This window comes from Grampus griseus (genome assembly GCF_964374135.1).
Source record: "Grampus griseus genome assembly, chromosome: 15".
Lineage (NCBI taxonomy): Eukaryota > Metazoa > Chordata > Mammalia > Artiodactyla > Delphinidae > Grampus > Grampus griseus.
This window is the reverse complement of record NC_139009.1, coordinates 21388115-21415869: the sequence shown is the minus strand read 5'-3', so window position 1 is coordinate 21415869 and position 27755 is coordinate 21388115. Positions and strand designations below refer to the sequence as shown.

The 27755-nt window shown below is 37.5% G+C and overlaps 1 protein-coding gene across 2 annotated transcripts in view; it reads right to left on the bottom strand.

Annotated features, from left to right (window-relative positions):
• The window catches only part of BABAM2 (BRISC and BRCA1 A complex member 2), a 434760-nt gene that overhangs the window by 277995 nt on the left and 129010 nt on the right, over positions 1-27755 (bottom strand). For both annotated transcript variants that reach the window (XM_082671824.1, XM_082671825.1), the window contains 2 exons: positions 25691-25885; positions 7062-7136 (listed from right to left, as the gene is read on the bottom strand). In XM_082671824.1, the coding sequence (XP_082527950.1) occupies positions 7062-7136; positions 25691-25885 (270 nt within the window). The remainder of the gene's footprint in view (positions 1-7061; positions 7137-25690; positions 25886-27755) is intronic.

The following is a 27755-nucleotide window of genomic DNA, read 5'->3' as shown; positions in this document are numbered from 1 at the left end:
AACTCAATTTCGTTTCTTTTTATGGCTGAGTAATATTGCATTGTGCCACATCTTCTTTATCCATTCATCTGTGGATGGACGCTTAGGTTGCTTCTATGTACTGGCTATTGCAAATAATTCTGCAGTGAACATTGTGGTACATGACTCCTTTTGAATTATCGTTTTCTCAGGGTACATGTCCAGTAGTGGGATTGCTGGGTCGTAAGGTAGTGCTATTTTTAGTTTTTTAAGGAACCTCCATAATGTTCTCCATAGTGGCTGTACCAATTTACATTCCCACCAACAGTGCAAGAGGGTTCCTTTTTCTCCACACCCTCTCCAGCATTTATTGTTTGTAGATTTTTTGATGATGGCCATTCTGACCGGTGTGAGGTGATACCTCATTGCAGTTTTGATTTGTATTTCTCTAATGATTAGTGATGTTGAGCATCCTTTCATGTGTTTGTTGGCAGTCTGTATATCTTCTTTGGAGAAATGTCTATTTAGGTCTTCTGCCCATTTTTGGACTGGGTTGTTTGTTTTTTTGATATTGAGCTGCATGAGTTGCTTGTAAATTTTGGAGATTAATCCTTTGTCAGTTGCTTCATTTGCAAATATTTTCTCCCATTCTGAGGGTTGTCTTTCCGTCTTGTTTATGGTTTCCTTTGCTGTGCAAAAGCTTTTAAGTTTCATTAGGTCCCATTTGTTTATTTTTGTTTTTATTTCCATTTTTCTAGGAGGTGGGTCAAAAAGGATCTTGCTGTGATTTATGTCATAGAGTGTTCTGCCTATGTTTTCCTCTAAGAGTTTTATAGTGTCTGGCCTTACATTTAGGTCTTTAATCCATTTTGAGCTTATTTTTGTGTATGGTGTTAGGGAGTGTTCTAATTTCATTCTTTTACATGTAGCTGTCCAGTTTTCCCAGCACCATTTATTGAAGAGACTGTCTTTTCTCCATTGTATATTCTTGCCTTTAAAAGGTATCAAATTCTGAAGCATCTTTTAAAATGTGTGGTTTAGAGAAAAAATTTTGTAATGAATAGTCTTTGAATTTATATTCATTTATCAGGATCAGAGGGCTTTTTAATGTTTGCTACCTTATGCTTGCTGAGAAACAACTATAATCAATACGTATCACTCTAACAAGCTTGCTATATTTTAAAAAAGAGAATATTTGGGGGAAGATATCAGTTTCCTTCCTAGCAAATATGTAAAAATAAACGGACTTTCAAATAATAAAGAACAATGCAAGAATTCGTTAAAAAAAAAAAATCCAGGGAGATTAATCAGTCTAATTCTCTTCTTCTGGCTGCAGAGAATGCAAAATCCTCCCCGGTTCCTAAGGAAAGGTGAGGAGACTGAGGAATTTTAAAACTGCAAATTTACTAAAACTCAATCTTTGATGACAAGTCACATTTTGTGACTGTCATACACACACGTTTTCAACAGTCATGCTATTACCTATTTTCCCCTACTATATGAAAGAATGATAGTGCCCCACTCTCACCACTTTTATTCAACATAGTACTGGAAGTCCCAGCCATAGCAATCAGACAAGAAAAAGAAATAAAAGGAATCCAAGTTGGAAAGGAAGAAGTAAAACTGTCACTGTTTGCAGATGACATGATACTATACATAGAAAATCCTAAAGATGCCACCAAAAAACTACTAGAGCTCATCAATAAATCCAGTAAAGTTGCAGGATACAAAACTCATATACAGAAATCTGTTGCATCTCTATACATTAACAAAGAACTATTAGAAAGAGAAATTAAGGAAACAATCCCATTTACAATCACCTCCAAAAAAATAAAATAAAATAGCTAGGTATAAACTTACCTAAGGAAGTAAAAGACCTGTATTCAGAAAACTATAAGACACTGATGAAAGGAACTGAAGATGACACAACAGATGGAAAGATATAACATGTTCACAGATTGGAAGAATTAATATTGTTAAAATGAGCACACAACACAAGGCAAGCTACAGATTCAATACAACCCCTATCAAAATATCAATGGCATTTTTTCACTGAAGTAGAAAAAATAATTCTAAAATTCATATGGAAACACAAAAGACCCCTAATAGCCAAAAGAATTTTGAGAAAGAAGAACAAAGCTGGAGGTATCACATGCCCTGACTTCAGACTATGCCACAGAGCTACTGTAATCAAAACAGTATGGTACTGGCACAAAAAGAAACACATAGATCAATGGAACAGAATAGAGAGCCCAGAAATAAACCCACACACCTATGGTCAAATAATCTATGACAAAGGAGGCAAGAATATACAATGGAGAAAAGACAATCTCTTCAATAAGCAGTGCTGGGAAAACTGGACAGCTACATGTAAAAGAATGAAATATGAACATTTCCTTACACCATATACAAAAATAAGCTCAAAATGAGTTAAAGACCTGAATGTAAGTTCTGAAACCATAAAACTCCTAGAAGGAAACATAGGCAGAACACTCTTTTACATAAATCACAGCAATATTTTTCAGATCTGTCTCCTAAGGCAGAGAAAACAAAAGGAAAAATAAACAAACAGGACCTAATTAAACTTAAAAGCTTTTGCACAGCAAAGGAAATCATCGACAAAATGAAAAGGCAACCTACCAAATGGGAGAAAATATTTGCAAATGTTATGACCAATAAGGGGTTACTATCCAAAATATACAAACAGCTCATACAGCTCAATATCAAAAAAACAAACAACCCAATCAAAAAGTGGGCAGAAGACCTAAATAGACATTTCTCCAAAGAAGACATACAGATGGCCCATAGGCACATGAAAAGATGCTCAAAATTGCTAACTATTAGAGAAATAAATCAAAACTACAGTGAGGTATCAGCTCACACCAGTCAGAATGGCCATCATCAAAAAGTCTACAAAAAATAAATGCTGGAGAGAGTGTGGAGAAAAAAGAACCTGCCTACACTGTTGGTGGGAATGTAAATTGGTGCAGCCACTATGGAGAACATTATGGAGGTCCCTTAAAAAATTAAAAGTAGAGTTACCATATGATTCAGCAATCCCACTGTGGGCCATATATCTGGAAAAGCTGAAAACTCTAATTCGAAATTACTTAGCCATAAAAAAGAATGAAATAATGCCATCTGCAGCAACATGGATGGACCTAGAGATTATCATACTAAATGAAGTAAGTCAGACAAAGACAAATATCATATGATATCACTTATATGTGGAATCTAAAAAAAAATGATAAAAATGAACTTATTTACAAAAGAGATATAGACTCATAGACATAGAAAACAAACTTATAGTTACCAAAGGGGAATGGGGGAGGGGGGCGGAAATAAATTAGCAGTTTGGGATTAACAGATACATACTACTATACATAAAATAGATAAACAATAAGGACCTACTGTAGAGTACAGGAAACTATATTCAGTATCTTGTAATAACCTACAATGGAAAAGAATCTGAAGAAGAATACATGTATGTACAACTGAATCACTTTGTTGTACATACAATATTGTAAATCAACTATACTTCAATGAAAATTTTTTTTAAAAAAATAAAATAATAAATAAATAAACAACCGATTTAAAAATGGGCAGAATTAAAATAAACATTTTCCAAATAACAAAACAAAACATACCTTTGGCCAACAGGCACGTGAAAATATGTTCAACATCAATAATCATCAGAGAAATGCAAATCAAAACCACAATGAGATATCACCTCACACCTGTCAGAATGGCTATCATCAAAAAGGTCACAAACAACAAATGTTGGCAAAGCTGCAGAGAAAAGGGAACCCTGGTACACTGTTGGTGGGAATGTAAATTGGTGCAGCCACTGTGGTAAACAGTATGGAGGTGCCTCAGAAAACTAAAAATAGAACTACCACATGATCCAGCAATTCCACTCCTGGGTATTTACACAAAGAAAACAAAAACACTAATTCAAAAAGATACATGCACCCCCATGTTCATAGCAGCACTATTTATAATACCCAAGATATGAAAGCAACCTAAATGTCCATCAACAGATGAATGGATAAATAAGATGTACTTATATACAATGGAAAATTACTCAGTCATAAAAAAGAATGAAATTTTGCCATTTGCAACAACATGGATGGAGCGTATTCTCTTCAGTTGAGAAGTTCAGGGGTGCACCCCTGGGCCCAAGTAGGACAGACATGGGAAAGTCAGTCTATGCCTACCTGTAATTTATTTCCTGCTACATGGACTATGGAAGCAGAGGATTTGTACCACATTTCCCATTTCATTTATACTAGTTTGTGCTGGAGTCCTATCACCCAGAAATAAAGAATCCTAATCAATACAGAAGTTTTTTGTTTTTTTTTTTTTACTGACTGTGTTTTTATGTAAATGATTTATCTAACCCTTTGACTTACCACAACTAAAAATAAAACTCAGACACTAAAGTCAGGACTCATTTTCAGAATAAATTCATTCTATCCCATGTAACAACCATATACGTTGACTTCCATGATGGCACAGTGGTTAAGAATTTGCCCGCCAATGCAGGGGACACGGGTTCAAGCCCTGGTCCAGGAAGATCCCACATGCTGCGGAGCAACTAAGACCGTGTGCCACAGCTACTGAGCCTGTGCTCTAGAGCTCGCGAGCCACAACTAGTGAGCCCACGTGCCACAACTACTGAAGCCAGCACGTCTAGAGCCCGTGCTCTGTAACAAGAGAAGCCACCGAAACGAGAAGCCCCTGCACCACAGTGAAGAGCAGTCCCCCCTCACCACAACTAGAGAAAGCCCACACACAGCAACAAAGACCCAACACAGCCAAAAAAAAAAAAAGAAGAACCATATATGCTTGGAGTATAGTATAAAGCAAAATCATATCACTGAATACTTAATGGCTTTTTCATTCTAACATCAAAAAATTTCATTAGTGGATAAAACATGTGCACTTGGAAATATAAACTTATGAGTGAATGATGGCTTCATCATAGGGTTAAAATTTCACGGTAGCAAATTGGTAGGATATGTAGTCAAACTCCATGATATCTCAATATTTAAAAGTTCTACTTTACCTTTCATTTCTTTGAGATGGTGAGGCAAAACTACATTGATGTTGTGAAGAGTATCCTAACCCTAGGAATGTGAGGAAGTTACTTTTGGACTTAGACTATCAGACAGCAGGCAGGTAATTAGATCAGGAGCATCCAAATGCAAATAACATGTAGAACAGTTCCTAATGCAAACTTTGTTTTAAGCATATAGCCAAATGTCCCAAGATTATGATACAACAACTTTAGGAACTTAGATCTTAAAACCCTCAGTAGGTATTCTGGATTACTTCTGGTATGCAGGTAGGTATTTTTTTGCCGTTGTTTTGTGTTATATAAGATTTTCTCTTTTTTTATCCTTGTTGTATTTTTTACTCTCTGCAGGAACTAAAGATCCAGAAAGACATTAGTGCTGCAAGGTAGGCATTTAATCTATAGTAGAAAAATCACTTCATTGTACTTTGGGAAGGGAAAAATGCTTTCCAATTCTGCCAAAGAGGTTCCCAATTCTGTCAAATAGGTTCCACCTTTTTCCTATCTGACTGGCAAGGAAAGTTAGGGCATAACAGTTAGAAGTTAGAATAGAAATCAAGTTAGAAGTCTTAGAATAGAAAATACGGAAATTTGGTTTTGAAGAGGAAAAAATACATAGATTATGATGCAAGAAGTATGTTTTTTCCTTTGACCTTCAAGAACATGAGCAGAGACAACACTAAGTTCAAACAAACAGGACAACCATTCAAACTGAAAAGGCCCAACAGATCAAAACAAAGGAACTATAACTGTAAATTATGGATTAAAGTGATTATATAATATACTCTCATATACTACTGAATTTTGTTTTAAATGAGCAGAAATAGAGTTTTACTTGGACATATAGAGGTCAATGAGTCTGTGATCTAAGAGTTTCCAAAGAGACTGCTTGCTATTCTAATAGAGCAAAGTAATTGCTAAAACCAAATTAATTATGCTTGGTAATCACAGGTCACAACTCTTGGATACACAGTGGGAAAACAGTCAACTAGAAACTAAAAATGAAAGTTTAATGAGGCACAAAAATCCCATGTTCTACTTAGGGGAAAAGAAACTAATAAGTCCCTTGGATAGAATGTATAAAAAAAAATAAAGTGTTCCCTAATCTTTCCTATGGTCTATAGTTTATATTCCAGACTATACTGTATTTCCAGTCATTATCAAGATTAAGATCTAATGTTATTTATGACTACTATAATATGCAGGAACACTTGCACAAGGATTTTTGTCTTCTCACTACACTGTAATAAATACCATTAAGTCTCTGAACAACATCAAATTTGGAAGGCAGAAATTTTTCTTACATTAGAGCAAAGCTATATCACCATAGGCTGAAGATGGCTGAGGCGATACCTTAAATCACGACCCAAATCTACATCTATGATAAACTTAGGCCTTTGTCTTAAGGCTTCCTGTTCAGAACTTGCTGGTTCCCTGGTCCATTTAGGCTTTTTTCACACTAACCACAGCTAGTGTGGATCTGGATTTCCTCTACAAAGCATTTTGCAGACCCCTTCCCAAAGTAGCTGCACCCAAGCCACAAGTTGCCTGCATCATATCTTAAAGAATGCCATATACACTGGCCTAACTCAATTCTAGGTCTCTCCAGGACAGTCCAACTTTCAAGGTGCCCGGGATCAACTGCGACATAAATAAAGAAAATGAAACATCCTTTAGCACAGCACAGTTAATATGCAATCCTACTTAAAGACAGAATGCATGTTAAGATAATTTCTAAGAGAGTCTTTCATCCCCAAAAGATTATTAACCAAAGGCAGGTTTTGTTCCAATGTTTAATTTGCTTTTACTAATTTTGTCTTATAAGGAAAAATCCATTTTGAAATGATTCTTAGGGCTACTATTTTAGCTTTTAGGTAACAGTAACTCAGTGGAGCTTCAGGTAATATATTTTTTAATAGAATTCATCATCTGAACAAAATGCTGGCAAACCATGCAAATATTCAGAGTTAAATAATGACTTAAAAAGCTCATTTACATTCTCACACTGATAATCATATACTTTTACCTTGAGCAGGTATGTGGGAATATTGCTGAAATCCACTGGCAACTTCAAAAGGAAACGAGCTGAAAATTCACCAGTCTGCAGGGAACAAAAAGGTTTAATAATAAGATTAAAATAAAAAATAGATTGTGAAGTGACAATTACAGCCAAGGCCACAAGTTCAACCTGTTTGAACTGCAGGTATCTTCAATTTGGGTTTCCTAACATCAAGCAAGAAAAGAAGGTTGAAAAAGTAGGGGAGGATCAAAAAGCACTATTAAATTATTAGTTACTAAAAAGCACAATTAGAATTTTTTAAATTTGCATTTTAAATGTGCAATAGAATTATAACGCAGTAGTATTACCTTTTGTTTTTTAAAAGGATGAAAAGAATATATGAATGTGTGATTTTTTTTTAATCCAAACAATAGGCACAGACCTGCCCATTCGATTCATCTGACTTTACTAAAGCATTCAGACCACTTCACTAATATTTATAACCCATAAGCTAATGACATAAATCACCATCCTTTATAGTATGTCTGGAAGTAAAAACAAAGGTCAAACTTTGACCCACGCATATGAACCAGTACATCAGTGCGTACCCCAAATAAGACTCTAATCACTTGACAATCTGCTAATATCATTATCATCAACTAAAATTTTTCAGTAATTCTTTCCATGAACTAGTCTCTATAGGAAAGACGTGCAGCGGTTTGGTGATTTAAAACATTTAACTAAGCTTAAAAAATAGCTTCTATTTTTTTCTAAGAGAGAAAACTCATGTAAAAGAAAAAAGTTTCCCTCTCAATTTATGACGATGGGAAATCATAATAATATTTTTTCTTTTTTATGATGGGAAAGGCTAAGGAATCACATTTTTTTAAAAAACTTTGGCATAGTCTAGAGGAGGGGTTTTTCCAACTGGGCTATGCAGACACCTAGGGGTTCTAAGAAACCTCTGCAAAGGCAACAAAGAGGGGTGCTGAGCTGGTGGGGTCCTGGGTCTTCCAGCCTCTCTGACAGCAAGCCTGCAGTGCAGCTTGGGATTTTGACATCTTGGGTTTCATTATGAAATTCTGTTTGAATAAAGAACTCTGGGGATGATCTAGAGCTACTCTAAAGAGTGGGTCTCCACCTTTTTCATATTATGACCACTAGACAGCTCCCTGAATCTCCACTGTCTACCCCCCTTAAAAAAGTGAGCACCCTAAACTCCCTAACGCATCTTTAAACATAGCAGGCATTTACAAACAGTTTTTATGGATGGGTGGATGAACGCACATAAGGAGGCAGGCACACCTCTTACAGAAGATTCCACAAGAGCCACCACCCCTTTCTACAAACACCCAAGCAACTGGCTTCAAGGTCCTGGCCCTAGTTTTAAAACTCTGACCTAAAACCTTGAAAATGCAAACAGAAATATAAACCTTGAGCTCAAAAGATTAAAATGATAAATATAATCTGCATAGTTGTGTGTTGTTTTACTGCTTACAACATCTTTTAACTTACATCAACCTCTGGCTAAGGACAGAGCACTTCTTCATCACCACAAGCCTAACCCCATGACAGAAAAGGCAGAAAAGAGAGAACCAAATGGACAGAATCAAAGCTGAGGTCCCAGCAGTCACTGGGTGGCCAGGAATGCCAACGGTGAGAAACAGCGATACTCCTCAGAGCTGAGCGGCTGTGCTCTTCCTTTGATATTTGTTCCTCATTTCCGTAAATGGTAATTCCATTCTTTCAGTCTCTCAGACCAGAAACCTCAGGATCATTCTTGACACAGTACGGAACCCCAAACGTGCAGGCTACCTGCAACTCAACGCTTGAGAGAAGAGTTACGAGCTACTTAAGGATCTATAAACAGCTCGTCATCGTGGACGGGAGGAGGTTTGTGAAAGATCCTAATAAAATTCTTACCTTCTGTTATAGTCCAAAATTGCTAGAAAGATGTGGTTTCCGTGTAATGTTAAGCTCCTAGAGGACTAACATATCCTGTGAAATGTGATTCTTTGGCCCTAAGTACAAGAAGTCATACTTTGAAAGGGTTAAGTATAGGAGCAACAGAGTTATATGGGAACTTAAAGAGGAGCATCTAGCTCAGCAGGAGTTTGGGAAGAAGAACAGAAACGTCTTCCTTTAGTGCTGCATACAGTACTATAGAGGGAGGAACACTCACAAAAGAATACACGTTCCCAACAATTGCCTCCATTCCTTCTCCTATATTCTCTGTGTTTTCCTGTTTACCCACTCACTCCCATCAGCATGCAAACATCATTAAAAAGGTCTTTCTTGACTTCATATCCCTCTTCAGGTCCCATCTCATTTCTCTGTTCTACTTTACAAAATAATCTCCTGTAAAGAATTAGTCTATATTCAAGGTCTACATTTCCTCTTCTATTATTCTCTCCAGAACCCTCTCCCAGTCAGCCTTTCCTCCACACCTCGCTACCAAAACAGCTCATCAAGGTCACCAATGACCACACCATTGCCAAATCCAATGGTCATTTCTCAGTCCTCATCTTATTACTGTTCTATCAGCCGCATTCCGACATAGCTGATCACTTTTTTCCTGGAACATTCTTTACTTGACTTCCAGGATCCCAGTCTCTCTTGGCTCTTCTCTGCCTCTCCACGGGCCCTCCCTCTGGTCTCCCCAACCTCTAAACGCTGTAGTGTACAGCGCTTAACCCCAAGACCTCTTTTCTTTATCTACACTCCCCCAGGTGAGCTCATCCAGGTTCTTGACTTGAAATACCATTTATATGCTGATGATTCCCAACTATTTTATCTCCATCCCAGACCTCTTCCTAATTTGGGTTTCATTTATCCAACTACCACGATGAAAACCAAAATCCTGATTTTGTGCTTTTCCTTTGATATTTATTCCTCATTTCAGTGAATGGCAATTTCATTCTTTCTGTCTCTCAGGCCACAAACTTCAGCGTCATCCTTGATTCCTATCTTTCTCTTGCTTCCACATTCCAAATGGCAGCAAATCCTACTGACTCCATTGTCAATTTCTATCCTCAGTCCAGCCACTACTCACCCCCTCCACAACCACCTGATCTGAGCCATTATTATCTCCAGCCTGGATGACTGCAACTACCCCTAACTGCTTCTGCCCTTGCTCACTTGCAGTTGATTCCCATCACCACAGGCCGAGAGGTCTTTTCAACACACTCATCAGATTATGCTCCTCCTTTGCTCAAAGTCTCAAATGGTAGGGATTTATCTCCTTCACGGAGGAGTCTGACAAGGTAACAATTGAGCAAAGATGTGAAAAATACACAAAAAAATGTGTATTTTTGAAAACAACAATAAAAGGAGTGAAATGTGAGATTTAAAAAATTAAAACAGCTCTTGTACATATAAGGTAGTCGGAAAGATAATTACATATTTAGCACTTGGACTCATTTGAACTGCTAGTTATTTTAGTCCATGCACTGCACTGTAGCTCTTTTGCCCTATTTTAGTTTGTACAATGTATTTTTATTCTACTGGCTATTTTAGACCAACATTCTTTTAAAAATGCTCAGACAATCCCTACTTTATCCCTTCTCAAAATGTTGATCCTAGAACTAATATAAATTTATGTTTATTGGCAAAAGACTGATTTATACAGCTAAATTTGTAATAAGAGAAATGCTGATCTCAGGACTAATATTAATTTGTGTTTATCAGCAATGGGCTGATTTACACAACTAAATTCAAAATAAAAGAAACTTAAGTGTGAAAAGAATTTGGTCTACTGGAAACCATAAAAAGTGCTTTATCATCTCCAACTTTCAAGCCTACTATACATTCTTTATTTTGCCTTTGAGAGAATAAAGAAAACTTAGTACTTGTTTCTAACAGCGTTGGAAATGTTGGAGACTAACGTTCTAGAATTCCGTTTTCAGTTCTGCCACTGATTTTCCTTGTGACCTATAAGCTAATCTTTTTTTGTGAAACTGAGTAAATGGTGATTTAAAACATGTCTTAATGTAAATTTTGAGCCATAAACATCATATGAGGAGCAAAACACAAGTGAAAAATCCTCCTGGAGTTCTCCCTCAGACAGTGACCCTTCCTTTGTTTTTATATTTGAAGTTTCAACAGTTATTCAAGCAATTTACTGCCACTCTGTTGCAACGTCAAAGATTGCTTCCATAGCAATCTTTCCTGTAAGCCGAAAATGAGACATTTAGATGTAGCCAAGTCAACATAATCGTTTGATTTTCTTTTTATCAATCCTTGGTCAAATCTTCTCTTGGATAGACGCAGAAGATTATCTGACCTATGACTGTTAAAATGTCAGCCGTTCTGCCAACTGCCTTAATGGCAATTTTCCCAGCATTAGCAATAAATAAGTGCATCGTTCCTTTTTCAAGTTGTAGTACCTTGGCAAGTAACTTAAAATAACAACATGGAGTTTTGGCAATTTATTAAGTCTCAGCTTTTCTTCTGGTAATAGCAGCTGTGGCATAGTTCTCTTCTCCTTTCAGAAGTGACAGGTAGACATCTTGTGCAGAATGGATTCCAAACCCAGGTTGCTCTGCAAAGGGAAATTTTATTTCCTTTCTTAGAGACTGTTCGCTGTCAACAAACAAGCTGTCATCTGAAACTGACTGCTCTTACTGCTTAGGTAGCTAAAAGCTAAGAAATACTCAACAGTGGCTATAACTTTAGCTGGACAGCCTGGTAGGGATGATTCTTTAAATAGACTCTGACAACCAATAGCCTAAATCTGGAGGATGCTCCTTGTTAAACACATAATTATCTACCACATGTGAGAAGGAAAGCCAAAGTTAGTCTGATTAGAACATCTCACACTTCACAAAAATGTCTTCTAAGATATATCATTTAATTATTCCCAAACTCTGTTCAGCAGATATAATTCATTTATACCTATTTTAGAAATGAGAAAACTGAGGCTTAGTCAAGAAACCTGCCTGCAGTCGTTGAGAGAGTAATAAAGAGTCAGAACTCAACCTTAAGACTTAAAATTTATTCATCCATTCATTACTGTAGATTAAGAGCCTAAAATCTGCCAGGCCCTATACGAGGCACTGCAAATATAGTGAGTAAAAGAGACGCGATCCCTGCCCTCCCTCCTGGAGCTTACGGTCTAGTGAGTGAGTCAGACATTAATCCAAAATAACACTCCTATAAATTACAACCTGTGAAAAATACTACCCATGAAAGGGTAGAGTGCTCTGAGAGCATTTTCAAGAAGATCTGGCCTGTTCAGGCTTTGGGGCTCATGACTTGAGGGAACTTTAAAAAGCCGAGTCAAAAGACCATGTGGAAAAATAGACAATTAATACCAGCCAGGAAAACTGTGAAGAAGAAAAGCAATGAGAGGAGGCTAGTTACCCCAGATAACAAAGCATCATATAAACACACAGTAATTACAGCAGCATAGTACTGGTGTTAAATCAACAGACAGACTAATGCAACAGGAAGTAAGTCCAGAAATAAGCCCAAAAAGATTCAGTGCGTGATTGATAGTGTGGGACAACTGGAGCCATAAAGGAATAAATAAAACTTAGATCCATATTTCACATCATATATAAGGAAAAAGTCCAAGTGGATTAAGAATTTCAGTGTAAAAACTAAAACTGTAAAGAAGCAAACATTGATGAATGTCTTTATAAAACCTTGCAGTGGAGAATGACTTCCTAATTCAGAAGCCACAAAGGAAAAGATAGATAAACTTGACTACCTGAACATAAAAATTTTCTGGATGGCAAAAAAACACCACCAGCAATGTTAAAAGACAACTGGCAAACTGAGGAAAGTATATTTTCAACTCCATCACAAAGAGCTAATGCTCTTAATGAAAAAGAGATTTAAAGCCCAAGAGAATAACAGGAAAGGATAAACAGGAAAGAAATACAAATGACTCTTAAACATATGAAAATACTCTAAACCTCATTCATATCAAAAATATACAAATTAAAACTAAATTGAACATCATTTTCCACCAAACAGATTGGCAGAAATCTATCAGCATTTTAAAGATATCACTGCACTGTCTTCTCACCTCCACTGTTTTTGATGAACAGCTCGTGGTGACACAAATAATTTTCACCTACATATAAAGTGTTATTTTCTGTGGTCACTTAAAATTTTCTCCTTATGTTTGGTTTTCAGTATTTTGACTATGATGTGCCTTGTTTTTTCCTTGCATTTGTCTTGGTTGGGGTTTGTTGAGATTCTTGAATCTGTAAATGTATGTCTTCCACCGTATTTGGAAATATCTGGGCATTATTTAATCAAATATTTTCCTGCTTTCTTTCACGCATGTTAAACATTTGGATTTTGTCCCATAAGCTCTGCTTTCCCTTCTAAGTATCAACCCCCATCTAGTATCTGCTGCTTTTGATCACTCTCCAGTGCCCTGAGGCACATGGCTTTATATCTGTGGATGCATTAGTCTAATAGGAGCTACCCAGTCATTATGCAAAGTGGAACCTGACAGAAACCTGCAAATATGTTTGATTTATGATTGGCACTGCTGTGAAGAAACAACCACTCTCATATATTGCTGCTGGGTTAATAAACTGGTATAAACATTATGAGGGCATTCTGGTGATAAAATTATAAACACACATAATCTTTGATCCAGCAATTCCACTTCTAGTTATTTATCTTACAGACATACTGGAACACCTGCAAAGTGACATGTACAAGATTATTTATTCCAGTCTTACTTGTAACAGCGAAAGATTCAAAACAACTTTAATGCCCAACAACAGAATTCAAATTAAATAAATTACGGTTCAATTATTCAGTGTAATAATATACAATTATTTTTTAAAGGAACGCTTATATGGAAAAAAATCTCTGAGCTATATTAAGTCAAAAGTAAGGTGCAAAACAGAGTATATATGTTATCATTTCCATAAAAAGTATGTACTATATGTTACCATTTGCTTATATGTGCATAAAGAAACTCTGAAAAACTACAATAGGTAAAAGCTATACCAGTGCTTATCTGAGGTGGGAGAAGCAAAGGAAGGTGGTTTGATTTGGGTGGACACAAGGCAGTGATGGGAGGGAGACTTTTCACTATATATCTTTTAATACACTTTAATTTTGAACACTATGAACATATTACCCGCTCAAAGAAATTTTAAGGGATTTGAAAAGTAAAATTAAAAGTGTGTATAATGAGATGCTCATAATTCATGCACTCATTCATTTATTCAACAAACATTTATTGAGCACCTACCATGCCAAGTCCCAGGCTGGGTAATGGAGATCTTAAGACCAACAAAATACAGTCTATCTTGACTAGACAAACAAAATATTACAGTGTGATGTTTGGAGAGAGATATTTACAGGATGCGGAGGTAACTAAGTTAAGACTCTTAGTTTCAGGTGACAGAATTCTAATTCAAACTAACTTGAGCAAATAAAAGAGAATTTATTTAAAAGATATGCGGTATCTCAGGGAATCTAAGATTAAAAAAGCAGCCCACACCTAGAGGGGTGGGATAGGGAGGGAGGGAGGGAGAAGCAAGAGGGAGGAGATGTGGGAATGTATGTATACATACAGCTGATTCACTTTGTTATACAGCAGAAACTAACACACCCAGTGTAAAGCAATTATACTCCAATAAAGATGTTTAAAAAAAAAAGAAGCAGTCCAGCCTCAGTTCAAAGGACTCTAATGCCCCCAGAATTTTCTCTCTGTCTCTTATCTCTGCTCTCTCTGTGCTTTGTCTTACTTTCTATTTACCACTTTCTGATTCTTTTGACTAAATAATATGAGAAAAAAAAGGTCCTAGAGTTACATGTTACAGACCAGCTACCCATAACAAGACCAATCTCACTCTCAGAACTAACTCCAAAATCCCAAGCAAGAACTCTGTTTGGCTTAGGTGCCTCCTGATATAATCAACACTATTTCCACAGTTTTTACAGTGAAAAAGTTAATGTTAGCATAAATTCATTGAAAATAACTGAAAAACTAGGAAACTCTTCGGGGGAGGCAGGGTTGAGTTATATGTACATTTCCCAAAAGTCCTAAAAAAGTATGAGGGGCTTTCTTACAGAACACATCAAATACAAGATTCTTCATCTTTTTCCTTTTACTACGTGGAGAGAAGGCTTTAAAAAGTAGACTCAGCTGGTCCTTTGGAGAGACTCGTAGGTTCTCCTCACGCTGAGGAAATTGTGCAAGGGGTGCTCCCAACAACTAAATACCATCGAAAATGGGGCACCCAAGACTCAGAACAAACAAGTGGCTTCACAAATGCAAGTAAGCGGCACCATTCCAGCCCTCCCTCACACGCTGCTGTGCGAGGTTCAGGCAAAGGATTCCCTCTGTGTTTCATAATGTTTCCGTAAAACCAGGTCTTTTCCACTTGACTGGCCCTGCTGCTAAAGGAAACTTGAATTTTCTACTGATGCTTGTATTATATTTTTTAAAAAAAAACAGTAATAAAGGTCCTTTTAAAAGTCAGTAAGATTGGAAAAGCTATCATGTTTACTTTAAATGTCTGGAGATATAAAGCAATTTAGGTGCACACACACACGCACACACACACACACACACACTACTTTTAGTGAATAAACTAAAAAACTGAGGTATAAACTACTGTGACCAAGATCCTAAGTACTCCTACTGACATACAGGTCAAAATCCAATATAACAAATTCCATTACGCAAACAATAAAATTGTGAGAGCCTCTGCCACGGGATCATTTATTTTAAATAATGCTCAACTCATAATAGTTCCATGTGGTTAAAAACAAAAACAAACAAACAAATCTGGACAGTTCCAAGAAGTGACTATTATAGATTTGACTACCATGCTACACTCCTTCCAAAGGAGAGCCACAAGTTTATCCCTGCCACAGGTCAAATGCCATCAGAGCATAACTCCCAAGTAGCATAAATTAAAGGGGGATGATGAGAAGCCCCCTGTATCCCCTGCTCCCTGTGGCTGACTGGCATCACTGAACACCTACTCCATCCTCGTGGCCAGCGGTGAAAAGGCCATCCACTTCCAGACCCCCTCCAGCTATTCTGATTCCTCTCTGAGTACTCTCGCCCTCCTCTCCCACCATTCTAGACCAGTGCTGCCCAAGAGACAGAGAGATAGAGAGAAGGAATGCAATACACAAATGTGAGCCATATATACATATGCCATTGGAGATTATTTAACATTTTCTAACAGCCACATGTAAAAAGATAAAGAGGGACTTCCCTGGTGGCCCAGTGGTAAAGGATCTGCCTTCCAATGCAGCAGTGGCCTGGGCTCGATCCTTGGTCAGGGAAATAAGATCGCAACTAAGCCCGCACGCCACAACTACTGAGCTCACGTGCCACAACTAGAGAGCCTATGTGCTGCGAACTACAGAGCCCACGTACCCTGGAGCCTGCACGCCACAACTAGAGGAGAGAAAACCTGCGTGCCATGAAGAAAGATCCCACACACCTGAATGAAGATCCTGCGTGCCACAACTAAGACCCGATGTAGCCAGAAGTAAACATTAAATAAACAATAAATAAATCTTTTTAAAAAATAAAATAAAAAGATAAAGAAAAACAGGTGAAATTAATTTTAATAATATGTCCCAATACATCCAGAATATTATCATTTCCACATGTTATCAACATTAAAAAATTATTAACAAGATCATTTTTTGTGCCAATTCTTTGAACGCTGCTGTGTATTTCACACTTGCATACATCTCAGTTCAGACCAGCCACACTTCAAGTGCTCAACAGTCACTTATGTACAGTCAGGGGTTCCTGTTTTGGACAGCACAGTTCAAGATACTTTTCCATTAACATTAATTCCTATGTTAAGTTAGTTACTCCCTGTCACAAATACCTGAAGAGCTACCTGAGCTACCAAATGCTATGAACCTGGAACAGTCCTGACAGGAAGGTTGGTAAATGTCACCTGGTTAGTGGGAATGAACATGGGACCCATGCCTCTTGCAGCTAATATGTTTTTTCCTTCTTCCTCCAAATACTATCTGAACTTACTGCCTTTACTTTGTCTTCACCACTTCCCTTGCTGATACCCTGAAATCTGTTCCCCCAACCTCAGAACCCCACGAAAACTACTCCTGGAAAGATAAGCGACACTCTCCTTAAAAAGTAACTCTCCCTTTCCCCTTGTTTTCCATACTTAATCTGCACCTTGGTGATATCAACTTCTACTGGTCCACATATGGTACTTTATGATTAACAGCAGTTTCAGAGATAAGACAGGAACAATCACTGAACTACATTTACTGAGCAGCTACTATAATAAGTTACTTCATATATATACAAAAGAAGGCTAATAATAATAACAATAATACTTTGTATTACACAACTCCACCGTTCGCTTAATTTTGTTTGCTTCGCACACAGGGGATCTAATTTAATCTTTGTGTCAAGGTTGGGGTGACAGAGTAGTTATCTCCAGCAAAGTGACACAGGGAAAAGCTTTAGTCACACACACACAAAAACTAATGACAGGGGCTTCCCTGGTGGTCCAGTGGGTAAGACTCCGCACTCCCAATGCAAGGGGCCCAGGTTCGATCCCTGGTTGGGGAACTAGATCCCGCATGCATGCCGCAACTAAGACCCAGCACAGCCAAAATAAATAAATAAATATTTTTTAAATACAACTAATGATAGAATTAGAATCCAAAGCTCCCACCTCCCAGATCACTTCTCTCTCCAACACATTTCTACATGGCCTCTGCCCTAGAAGAGCTTACACTCTAAGCACACTGCTCTAAAAGTAATCAAGCAATGAGGCCATAAGAATGAGGCGGCTCTAATGCCTTGGTAGCCAACTTAAGCCAGAATCAATTCCTGTAAATGGCTCAAGGTTAAGAAGAACAGCCAATCCCAAACAGCCAACTAGTTTTTCCCAAAAAATGCAACCACTTCAGCTCTAGCCAATCAATTTCCTTGCTTTGCGTCCAACTCCTCTCTGTAAAAACCTTGCCTGTAACTCTTATCAGTGGAACGCTCCTAACCACCTTGCATCAGTGTTTGCTCAAATAAACTCTTAAAAATTTTAATATGTCTCAGTTTTTCTTTTAACAGTGCTCATATACTTTCCCTTCAAATGTAATATCACAGCAAGATGGGGTGACAGAAGCATCAAGTCATTAACTCAAATGAGGAGCTATCATGAAATGGCTCCTTTCATATTTTTAAATGTTGCCAGAGTTTAATTTATAAACCATAAATTTTGAAAATCTTACTGGGATTTGTGGTCAAGTACAACAAAAAAGGGGAATTGTTTCACATTCTCCAACATGTTATCATTATTAAGAAAATGCCCACAAAAGGAAAAAATCAGTTTCTAAGAAAATGTTTTATCTCACAGATCACCCACTGGTGATCATTAATATGTAAAATATGTGGCTTTAGAACATCTCAAAACCTTCGTTTCACAACAGGAAAGACAAATGCCTTTAATCAAAATATTAGGGATGATAAACTAACTTTGAGTTCTGGGAATTAAAACAAAAGCCAGGGGCTTCCCTGGTGGCACAGTGGTTGAGAGTCTGCCTGCCGATGCAGGGGACACGGGTTCGTGCCCCGGTCCGGGAAGATCCCACATGCCGCGGAGTGGCTGGGCCCGTGAGCCATGGCCGCTGGGCCTGTGCGTCCGGAGCCTGTGCTCTGCAACGGGAGAGGCCACCACAGTGAGAGGTCCGCGTACCACAAAAAAAAAAAAGGCCAAAGAAAAATTCACAAATTTGCTTACTGCACTCTGTTACCATTAACAGACTGTGGTTCTTTAGCTATAACAGACACACGCAGGAAATGCTGACAAGGCAGCTGACAGATACAATATAAAGTGAGACCTTAGGTTTTACCCATTGAGAAAACTCATAATGTACCTTTATCTTGATATGTTGTAGCAAAACAGTATATACAATTTTAACACCTATAGCTTACATTGTGACATTCACTGAAATTAAAATTCTAATCTTAATAACTCTGTTCAAAGAAGTAGCAGGAGGAAGATCTTTGTGGTAATCTGTATCTTGATTGCAGTGGTAGTTACAGGAAATTACTCATGTGATAAAATGGCATACACATACATTGTACCAATGTCAATCTCTTGGTTATGTAAAAAATAACCACTGGGAGAAACCAGGTTAGGGTATACAAGGCCTCTCTGTACTATTTTGCAACTTCTTGTGAATCTATAACTAATTAATATATCTTTTAAAATTAAATATTTTAATATATCTTTTAAAAATGATTCTGATCATGCAGGTACATTAGAATTGTTCATTCTGAACAGGTAAGCTTGCATCCCAATGTATCATCTGTTTTCTCCCAACTAAAAAAAAAATTGGTGTTTACTAAAAATTATAAAACCAGCATAGACTAAGAATACAATCTTCAAAACTCTACTTACTAAAGGAGATGGACAAAGCAATAAGAGAGATGACTTCATAAAAAGACCATGGTAAAGAATTAATAAAGAGTTTGTGTTGGTTTTTTGTTTGTTTGTTTTTTTAATGTTTACTTTCAAACGTGCACTTGCTGAAATCCTCTAACTGGAAATTGAGGAGGAAAAAGAAGAGTGTCTTCAGTGGTGTGGAGGCAGCACTGTATTTCAAATTAATATGCTTGTCAGAAGGCTGACAAGAGATCAGAGCCCTCTCCCTCTTTCTACTACATGGTTTTTAAATTTTTCCTTTTGCCAGCTGACAGTAAAATGGAAGAGGCATTTTTTAAAAGCAGGTTTTTAAAAGCCTCTTACTTTTAGAGCAGAAATGGAAGGTTAAGAATGTAAACACATGTTTCAGAAAGAAAAACTCTGTGATGCAAAGACGAAAACAAAAGGTCACCATCCTCTCAAATGAACACAGGATGTTGTAATCCAAAGGTATTCAATAATTATGCACAGTCTTGGATTCATTACAGAAAATATTTATCAGATGGACTAGTGGAATCAGGAGAATCAAAATACATGGATTCACATTTAGCCCAGGAAGAACAAATTGACTCATAATATTTTATTTAGAGAATATATTAATTTTCATATTTTATTTCCTATATCAATTTCTTTCATATTAAAATGTCCTCTTGCTTCAATAGTCCAAAAAGACATAATAGATATGATTTACTAATCAGTAAAACAGTCATATGTATGCTTATAATTCTTGTCCCCCACGTATGCTATGCCTCTAAGTTTTTCTGCAACCATATAATCCCCTGACCTCCTCTTCCTATAGTGCTGTCTACGTCCACCTTCCTTTAGGACCTAGGTCAGTTCTGGCTCATCAGTGAAGACTTTCCTTAGTCACTCCGTTTCTCAGTGATCGGCTCTTCTTCTGAATTCATGTACAGGCAGTCCATTCCATCTGAGATAATCTGTTCAGCATTGCTATTTCATTTTTTACAAATATGTGTTGAGACTTAACTGGATTCTAACACCTTCAAGAGCAAAAGCCAGGACTGCTTTTTTTTACTCCAACTAGCATAGCAGACTTTCCATATCAGTCCTATACCAGCTTAGCCCTACTAAATTATATCTTATAGGTATGGTGCAGCATTCCAGTGCATATAACTATAAAAATAATTTTAAATATTGATTCTGTAGTTCTTCATATATCTTTTCAAGCTCTGTGTTATCAGAAAAACTGAAAAGCATGCCTTTCAATAACCTAATAAAACAATGAAACGGGGTCAAAGGAGAAGCCCTGTGACATTCCACAAACACCTGATGGCTGACAAAAGGTATAGCCAATCTTTTATGTGGAGCTCTTCCATAGATTCAGACAACTAAGAAAGGAGCCCACAGTCAGTAGAATACTAAGGGAGAACAACTGAATGTTTTACTGAAAATTAGATAATCTAAGTCAATAATATTCACCTTCCTTAAAAGGATAAAGTAAGTTTGCCATGACTGTTTCTTAGTTACCCAGCTGTTGTTCCAACTGACTATTGCATTCTTATTTAAATGTATGCAAATCATCCACCTAAAGACCTGAGTGTAATTTCTTTCAAAAATCTCCAGAACGTTTTTGCTTTCTACAATCCCTAGGACCTTTCTGCTTCCCCATAATTTCTCAAAGATAACATCTCTGAAGCACATCAGCCAGTTTCTTCAGTGCCCTGAAACAGTCCCCCGCTAGAGCCTCCAGAAGGAACGCAGCCTGGACGATAATTTGATTTTAGTCCAGGGAGACCCATTTCGGACTTCTGACCACCAGAACTGTAAGATAATAAATTTGTGTTGTTTTAAGCTACCAAGTTTGTGGCAATTTGTTACAGCAGCAATAGGAAACTATTACAGTCCCTGATTCAAAAAATCTTGGCTCAAAACCAAACTGCTCTCTTTCTGCTAGGGTCCCGTGTTTGTCACCCAAATTCTTGGTCTGGATTTGTATTCCATTAGCAAGCTGTCCTTTAACATATTCCTGAAGCAGCATGCCATGCTCAAATGTGTTTCATCCTGCAAGACTCACCTTTATGCCCTGTTTCTAGACCAGGAACTAACTCACATGCCTATATTTTTACTTCTAGAGTCTCGGCTCCTGCTTCCACTGGGCCCTCCCTAGGGCTGGTCAGCTGCAAGCTTAACCTCTAATTGTCCACCTTGCCTTGTTACAGAATTCTCAGTTTCTTTACTTCCCCTAAGTCCATAATCATTGCCCTAATGCTTACAAATTACTTAACAGTATATCAAAATAAACTGGGGCAAATGGAGCAGCAGTAGGTTTAAAGAATGGAGAATCAATAACATTAAATGAGAAGTTTTAAATATACTATAAATTCAAACTACCTAGCTATTTTAAATGAATTTAAACTTCTACACTCAGAAGAACTATATCTCAAGTATTAGCTGAGCCAATGAACATAATTTTTAAAATTCTTAGATCAGAAATGGTACCATAAAACTGGATATACCTAAATTCAGCCTTAATATTAAAAGGGGGAATTAGGAGGGAAGGAAAATCCTAAAAACTAAAGACCAATTAGCTTGACAGTGATTCCAATCATGTCTTTAAAGGAATCTATCGGCACTAAAGACAACACAGACAGGTTCACCAAGAAGTCATGTCAAATTAACCTAACACCTCTTTTGAGAGGACAACTAAGTTGATTTTTTAATAAGAAGAATGTTGGGATTAGAGGATACACTAAGTTTAATAAAGTTTTCCTTACTATCCACACGAACAGATTAAAGTTTCAAAACAATAGTTTAAAACCTTGAACTCTGCACTACTGGTAGAAATGTAAAATGGTGAGGCCATTATGGAAAACAGTAGAGAGATTCCACAAAAAAAATTAAAAATAGAATTAGCAATATGATCCAGCAATCCTACTCTGGGGGATATATTCAAAAGAATTCAAAGCAAGATCTTTGTACATACCCATGTGTAGTCAGCATTATTCACAATAGCCAAGAGGTGAAAGCAATGCAAATGTCCACTGATGGATGAATGGATAAACAAAATGTGGCATATGCATGCAATGGAATACCAGGCAGTCTTAAAAAGGACAGAAATCCTGTCACATGCTACGACATGGATGAAACGATGAACCTCAAAGACATTATGCTAAGCGAGATAAGCCAATCACAAAAAGACAAATGCTGTTCGACTGCACTTATATGAGGTCTCCAAAGGAGTCAAAAATCATAGAAACAGGAAGTAGAAAGGTAGCTGCCAAGGGCTGGAGGGAAGAGGAATTAGCATTTAAATTGGTAGAGTTTCAGTTTTACAAGATGCAAAAGCTCTAGAGATCTATTGCACAACAACGTGAACATACTTAACACTACTAAACTGTGTACTTACAGATGGTTGACGGTAAATTTCATTTTGTCTTTTACCACAGTAAAATAAGCAAAATAAATTTACAAAATAACAAAAAAACCTTGAACCGAACACAGGATGATTTGTAACAAGGGTTAATTTTAGTCCTACTAATTCAAAGGCATTAATCATGTATAAAACCTTGGAAAACATGTCCTTTGAGAAAGAGCTGAAGAACAAACGGGGAAAGGTATATTAACCTCAGAAAAGAAAGACTAAGTGAAATCTAAAAGAATTGACACAGAGAAGGGAACCTAAACTTATTCTGTGCTTAAATAAACTAGAGTTTATTAATTAATTCATTCAACAAATGTTTACGGAATGTAAACAATATGGCAGGCACTGTTCTAGGCGTTTACTATATTTCCAGTGAATGGAACAAAGATCTTGGCCTTGGTGGAATTTTACATTCCGCTGGGGAGAGACAAACAAACAATAAACATAATAAGTGTGGTAGGCTCCCAGTGATCTCTGGTATTCACACTCTTATGTAATGCCTCCCCTGCGTGTAGACTGGACTTAACAAGCAGAATACATCAAAATTGATGAGATGTCACTTCTGAGATTAGGTTATGAAGACTGTGACTTCTGTCTTGCTCACATACTCACTCCTGCTTACTCGCTCTGGTGAAGCCAGCTGCCATTTTATGAGCTGCCCTGTGGAGAGGCCCTAAGAAGAGGCAAGGAACTGAGGGCAGCCTCCAGCCAACAGGCAGCACTATACTGAGACCCTCAGGTCAACAGCCCACAGGGAACTGAACGGTACCAAGAAATACATGAATGAACTTAGAATGGATCCCTCTCCAGTTGAGCCTTGAGTGACTACAGCCCTGGCCAGTACCTTGAGTGCAGCCTGTGAGAGACCCTCAAACAGAGGGACTACACAGATTTCTGGCAAACAAAATTTATGATAATAAATGCTATTGCTTTAAGCCACTAAATTCTGGTATGATTATTTTATGCGGCAACATATAACTAATACAACATGTTAATTATATAGTTTGTTAAAAAGAGATGCAAAAAAAAATGTAGAGCAGGGTCAGGGTCGGGGGAGGGTGTACAAGTTACAATTTTAAGAAGAGATGTGAGAAAAACCTGCACATGAATGTTTATACAGCATTATTCATAACAGTCAAAAAGCAGAAACAACCCAAATGCCCATCAGTTCGTGAATGGATATGTGGTATGCCCATCAAATGGACTATTACTTAGCCACAAAAAGAAATGAAGTACTGACACATGCTACAACATGGATGAACCCCACACACATTATGTAAGGGAAAAGAAGCCAGTCATAAAAGACCACATATTGTATGATTCCACCACAGGTATACCTCATTCTATTGTGCTTCGTTTTACTGTCCTTCTCAGATATTCCATTTTTTATAAATTGGAGGTTTGTAAACCTTCTGTGTTGTTAGACAATATTTGGCATTTTTTAAGCAATAAAGTACTTTTTAATTAAGGTATGTACATTGTTTTTTATAGAAATAATGCTATTGCACACTTAATAGACTACACTATGTGTAGTGTAAACATAACTTTTATATGCATTAGGAAACCAAAAAATTCGTGTAACTCACTTTATTGTGATATTTGCTTATTTGCAGTGGTCTGGAACCAAACCCGCAATACTTCCCAAGTATGCCTGTGCATGAATGTTCAGAAAAGAAAATCTATACAGACAGAAACTAGTTTAGTGGTTGCCTGAGGCTAGGGGTGGGAATAGGATTAACTATAAATGGGCATGAGGGATATTATTGGGGTGATGGAACCACTCGAAAACTGGATTGATGGTGGTTGCTCAACTTGGCAAATTTATTAAAAACCATTAAACTTTACACTTAAAACAGTTACTTTATGGTATCAAAATTATACCCAAAAAAAGTTGTTTAAAAAGAATGGGGGGGGCTTCCCTGGTGGCGCAGTGGTTGCGAGTCTGCCTGCCAATGCAGGGGACACGGGTTCGTGCCCCGGTCCGGGAAGATCCCACATGCCGCGGAGCGGCTGGGCCCGTGAGCCATGGCCGTTGAGCCTTGTGCTCTGCAACAGGAGAGGCCACAACAGTGAGAGGCCCACATACCGCAAAAAAAAAAAAAAAAAAAAAGAATGGGGGTATTAATATAGGCATTGCTGAGAACATAACACATGCGTAAAAACATTAAGGAGGAAGGATATTAGCCCTGTGAATATCCAGGGGAAATATGCCAGACAACGGGAAAGCTATGCAAAGACCCTAGGGCAGGAGCATATCTTGTGTGTCTGCAGCACAGCAAGGGTGCTAGAGAGGCTGGAGCTGATGATTTTTAGACAGGAAAGTGGGAGACGAAGAGAGAGAAGGAATGATGGATGGAGGATGGTGGTGACAGGAATCACGTAGAGCTTTTTTACACCTCTAGAAAGACTGCGGCTTTTACTATGAGAGAAGAAGAGAGGGATATGAAAGCACTGGGCAAAGGAGTGATACACTCTGACTTGCATTTTTAAAGGATCATACAATGTAAAGAAATTATAAAAGGATCCATATAAGCTGGCTACCTCCGGAGTTACCGACCCCTCTCATCTGACTGGGATACTATATACTGTCTCATAATTCAGAGTTTTGAAAAGACATTAATGTTTATCTGGTTTCTCAAGGATATCGCCCGGGAAGTTTGTAAAATTTGGAGTCTCACATCCACAGCCGCAGATATTCAGAAGTCAGGGGCTGCGGATGTGAGACTGAGAAAGTACACGGGCAACCTAAATCATGTTTATCTAAGGAAATGGCCAGGATTTATTATTAATGAATGTCTGAATTGATTATTTTATTCTATTACAGATAAAGTGACCTTTTTTCTCCCATTCTCAAAAAACCTTACCCAGCTGTTTTTTTTCCCGGCATAAATTTCCATGTTCTCTCCATACTGCGGCTCTTCCAGTAACGTCTGGTATTCAAACATGAGGCGGGAACTCTCACGGAGGCGGCTGCATTGAAATTGGTGATATTGTTGCACAAGTTCCTTCACCACAAGTAAGAGACATTCAGGATTTGATGGATTCCAGGAGGCAAGGTTCTGCAGAAGCCAAAAATAAAAGACCAGTAACAAATGCATTTTCACACAAATCCAGTATCATATTAGCACATCAATATAGAGAAAAAGAATAATGAAAATCTAAGAGAAACAGACTACTCTTTTTTTTACTGAAGTATAGTTGATTTACAATGTTGTGTTAGTTTCTGCTGTACAGCAAAGGAATTCAGCTAAACATATATGTATATATAATCTTTTCATATTCTTTTCCATATGGTTTATTACAGGATGTTGAATATAGTTCCCTGTGCTACACAGTAGGATTGTCGCTTATCTATTTTATATATATATATAAAATATATATCTGCTAATCCCAAACTTCTAATTTATCCCTCTCCCACCCCCTTCTCCCTTTGTTAACCATAAGTTTGTTTTCTATGTTTTCTATGTTTTCAAAGTTTCTTTGTATCATATTTTAGATTCCACATGTGATATCACATGGTATTTGTCTTTCTCTTTCTGATTTACTTCACTTAGTATGATAATCTCTAAGTCCATCCATGTAGCTGCAAATGGCATTATTTCATTCTCCTTTATGGCTGAGTAGTATTCCATTGTATATATGTACCACATCTTCTTTAGCCATTCATCTGCCAACAGACACTTAGGCTGCTTCCATGTCTCAGCTATTGTAAATAGTGCTGCTATGAACACTGGGGTGCATTTATCTTTTCAAATTAGAGTTTTCTCTGGATATATGCCCAGGTGTGGGATTGCTGAATCATATGGCAACTCTATTTTTAGTGTTTTTAAGGAACCTCCATACTGTTTTCCATAGTGGCTGAACCAATTTTCATTCCCACCAACAGTCTAATAGAGAAACAGACTACTCTTAATTTATGATAAACTCAGAGCTGAAGTTAGAAGGGTCTTTTGGGCTTGGTGATTTTTCCCGCCTTCTAAAAATTCTTGCAGAAAATCAAGGAGAATTCCACCGTGGGTAGGCAGAAACAGTAATGTGTAAAGTAGAGTAGTAACAAAACAAGAAACCTCAACATCCTAGAAGACCATAATTTTAGCCCTGGAAGACTGCATTTGTTTCACAGTCTTTCATAATTTTAATTTTTTTCCCTCTGCACCTAAATTCAGCATAAAAGCTAATGTCATTCAACTCAGATCCACAGACCATGTGCATCTGTAATTCCAGACATAAATAAATGCTCTGTAAACATTAGCACCCCACAGAAATATAAGCGCAATGGTGGTCGTTCAGTCTGAAAAAGATAGGAATGGAGTAGAGATGAGGGAAAATACAATTAGGAAATGCAAAGTTCAAGGAAGAAGGGAATGGCTCTGATAGCTTATGACCAGGAAAGGAGCTGGGAAAGATCTGGTAAGTATATAGTAGCTGTTAAGCTCTCATTCATTCAACAAATACTTATCAAGTACCTATTCTGTATCAGCCACTGTTCTAGGCAGTGACAGGAACAAGCCAAGTCCTTGCTAAAGGAGCTTACATTTTTGTGGGCCAAAATAAATAATAAACAATATCAGATGGTAATAAATGCTACCGAGAAAAATAAAGCATGCATCCCTGAAAAGTGATGAAGGAAGGGCTTCAAAAGGGAAGTGATCGGCTGGGTCAAATGGTGTTGAGAGTGACATGAGGCTTGGCAATTGACTGCTGGGTCTATTGACACAGGTCAACAGTTTGCTCAGCAAGTGCTACTTTGGTGAAACAGAAGCTTGACTGTGGAGGTTTAAAGATAGGATGAGTAGAAAGAAACTGCAGACAGCTAATACAGACAATTCAAACTGGTAACCAGAGGCAGATGCGGGGTCAAGAAAAAGTTGTGCTCAGATGTTTACAGCTTGATGGAATATCCCCATAGAGGGGGGAACGTGCTGATGT